Below are 1,462 nucleotides of genomic sequence, written 5' to 3'. Positions count from 1 at the left end.
GAAGTTATATGGCGTTAAATAGAGCATTCAACTTTCTAGAACCAACAATTAACTCAGTAATAATACGTAGCTTAATTACTTTTCATTAAACTCTTAATGAAAAACAAAACAAAAGAAATGACCATTGAACTATTGACATGCTGCTCGAGCGAGCCACCCATGAGCTCGAACAGAGCAACTGTCTTCATCTATTTACCAACTAGTGCTGATAGGATGCTCAAACGAGCATCCCTCTTGCTCACGCTTCTACTTAGTTATATCTTGTTGCCTCCTAACCCCTAAACTCCTAACTACCAAAGTCTTGGGTGCATGCTCCCACGTGTAGAGTGTAGATCATGATAACATTGCAACAAATTTGATGAGCTGAGAAATGAGAATTTATTAAGGATTTGCTTAGCATAGTCATCACGAGTCATCGGTCATGAGGAACATGCTACCACTACTAAATAAGAGATTACAACACTCGCCTATTTATACCCTCATTCTCTGTTCATCACTTGGACTACTCATACTCATTACAAACAATTAACAATAACCATTTCTTACCTTAGTTTTTCTTTTCAAATATATAATATAATCCATGCAAGTTAACAATAAACTAATTGCTTGTAGTACTACTACAACTAGTACTACAATTATAAACCCGTTTAAACACCAAAATCTTTATCATTCACCATTAAAAATCACATGCAAAGTTCTGAATCCCTCCAAAAATATACGTACAGCATCAGCCAGTATTATTTCTCCTTCCCTCCCTAAGATTATTGAACCGCTTCCTAAAACTCAAACCGAATCGCTACCAAATTACAAACCAAATCTTAATAATCCTCTACAAAGGCTAGCATCATTAGCTTTGGACAAATTTGAAAAATCATTCATTTTAGACCAACAAAAGGGACACCCTTTTCCTAAAACAGTTGATCCCACAATTCAATTATCCGGTAATTATGCTCCGGTTCAGGAGTCTCCCGTTCAAACCGGTTTAGAAGTCCTCGGCGAAATTCCACCCGATTTACATGGAGTGTATGTAAGAAATGGAGCCAATCCGATGCTACCACCCTCTGGTGCTCATCACTTGTTTGACGGTGATGGGATGATCCATGCCGTTAAACTTGGACCGGGAAATAAAGCCTCTTACTGCTGCCGGTTCACTAAAACAAACCGGTTTGTTCAAGAAAAAGCTGCCGGGAGACAATTATTCCCGAAACCGGTTAGTGAATTGCACGGTCAAACCGGATTACTTAGGCTGGGTTTATTTTATGCACGTGCCGCTATGGGGTTAATTAATCCTGCACGTGGGACAGGTGTCGCTAATGCTGGGTTAGTGTATTTTAACGGAAGATTATTGGCTATGTCCGAGGATGACTTGCCATATCATGTTAAAATCAACGGCGATGGTGATTTGATTACGATCGGACGGTTTGATTTTAACGAGCAGGTAAACTGCCCTTTGATAGCACAC

At 39.3% G+C, this 1,462-nt stretch overlaps 1 protein-coding gene across 1 annotated transcript in view; it reads left to right on the top strand.

Moving 5' to 3' along the window:
- The first annotated feature begins 580 nt into the window (after positions 1 to 580).
- LOC130805512 (9-cis-epoxycarotenoid dioxygenase NCED6, chloroplastic) overlaps positions 581 to 1,462 on the top strand; it is a 1,830-nt gene continuing 948 nt past the window's right edge. The window contains exon 1 of the mRNA XM_057670286.1: positions 581 to 1,462. This exon is cut by the window's right edge and continues 948 nt beyond it. Within this exon, the coding sequence (XP_057526269.1) occupies positions 581 to 1,462 (882 nt within the window).

The sequence above is a fragment of the Amaranthus tricolor genome, chromosome 2 (genome assembly GCF_026212465.1).
Source record: "Amaranthus tricolor cultivar Red isolate AtriRed21 chromosome 2, ASM2621246v1, whole genome shotgun sequence".
Classification (NCBI taxonomy): domain Eukaryota; kingdom Viridiplantae; phylum Streptophyta; class Magnoliopsida; order Caryophyllales; family Amaranthaceae; genus Amaranthus; species Amaranthus tricolor.
Note: the sequence above shows the minus strand (reverse complement) of the source record. Positions and strands in the feature narration are given on the sequence as shown.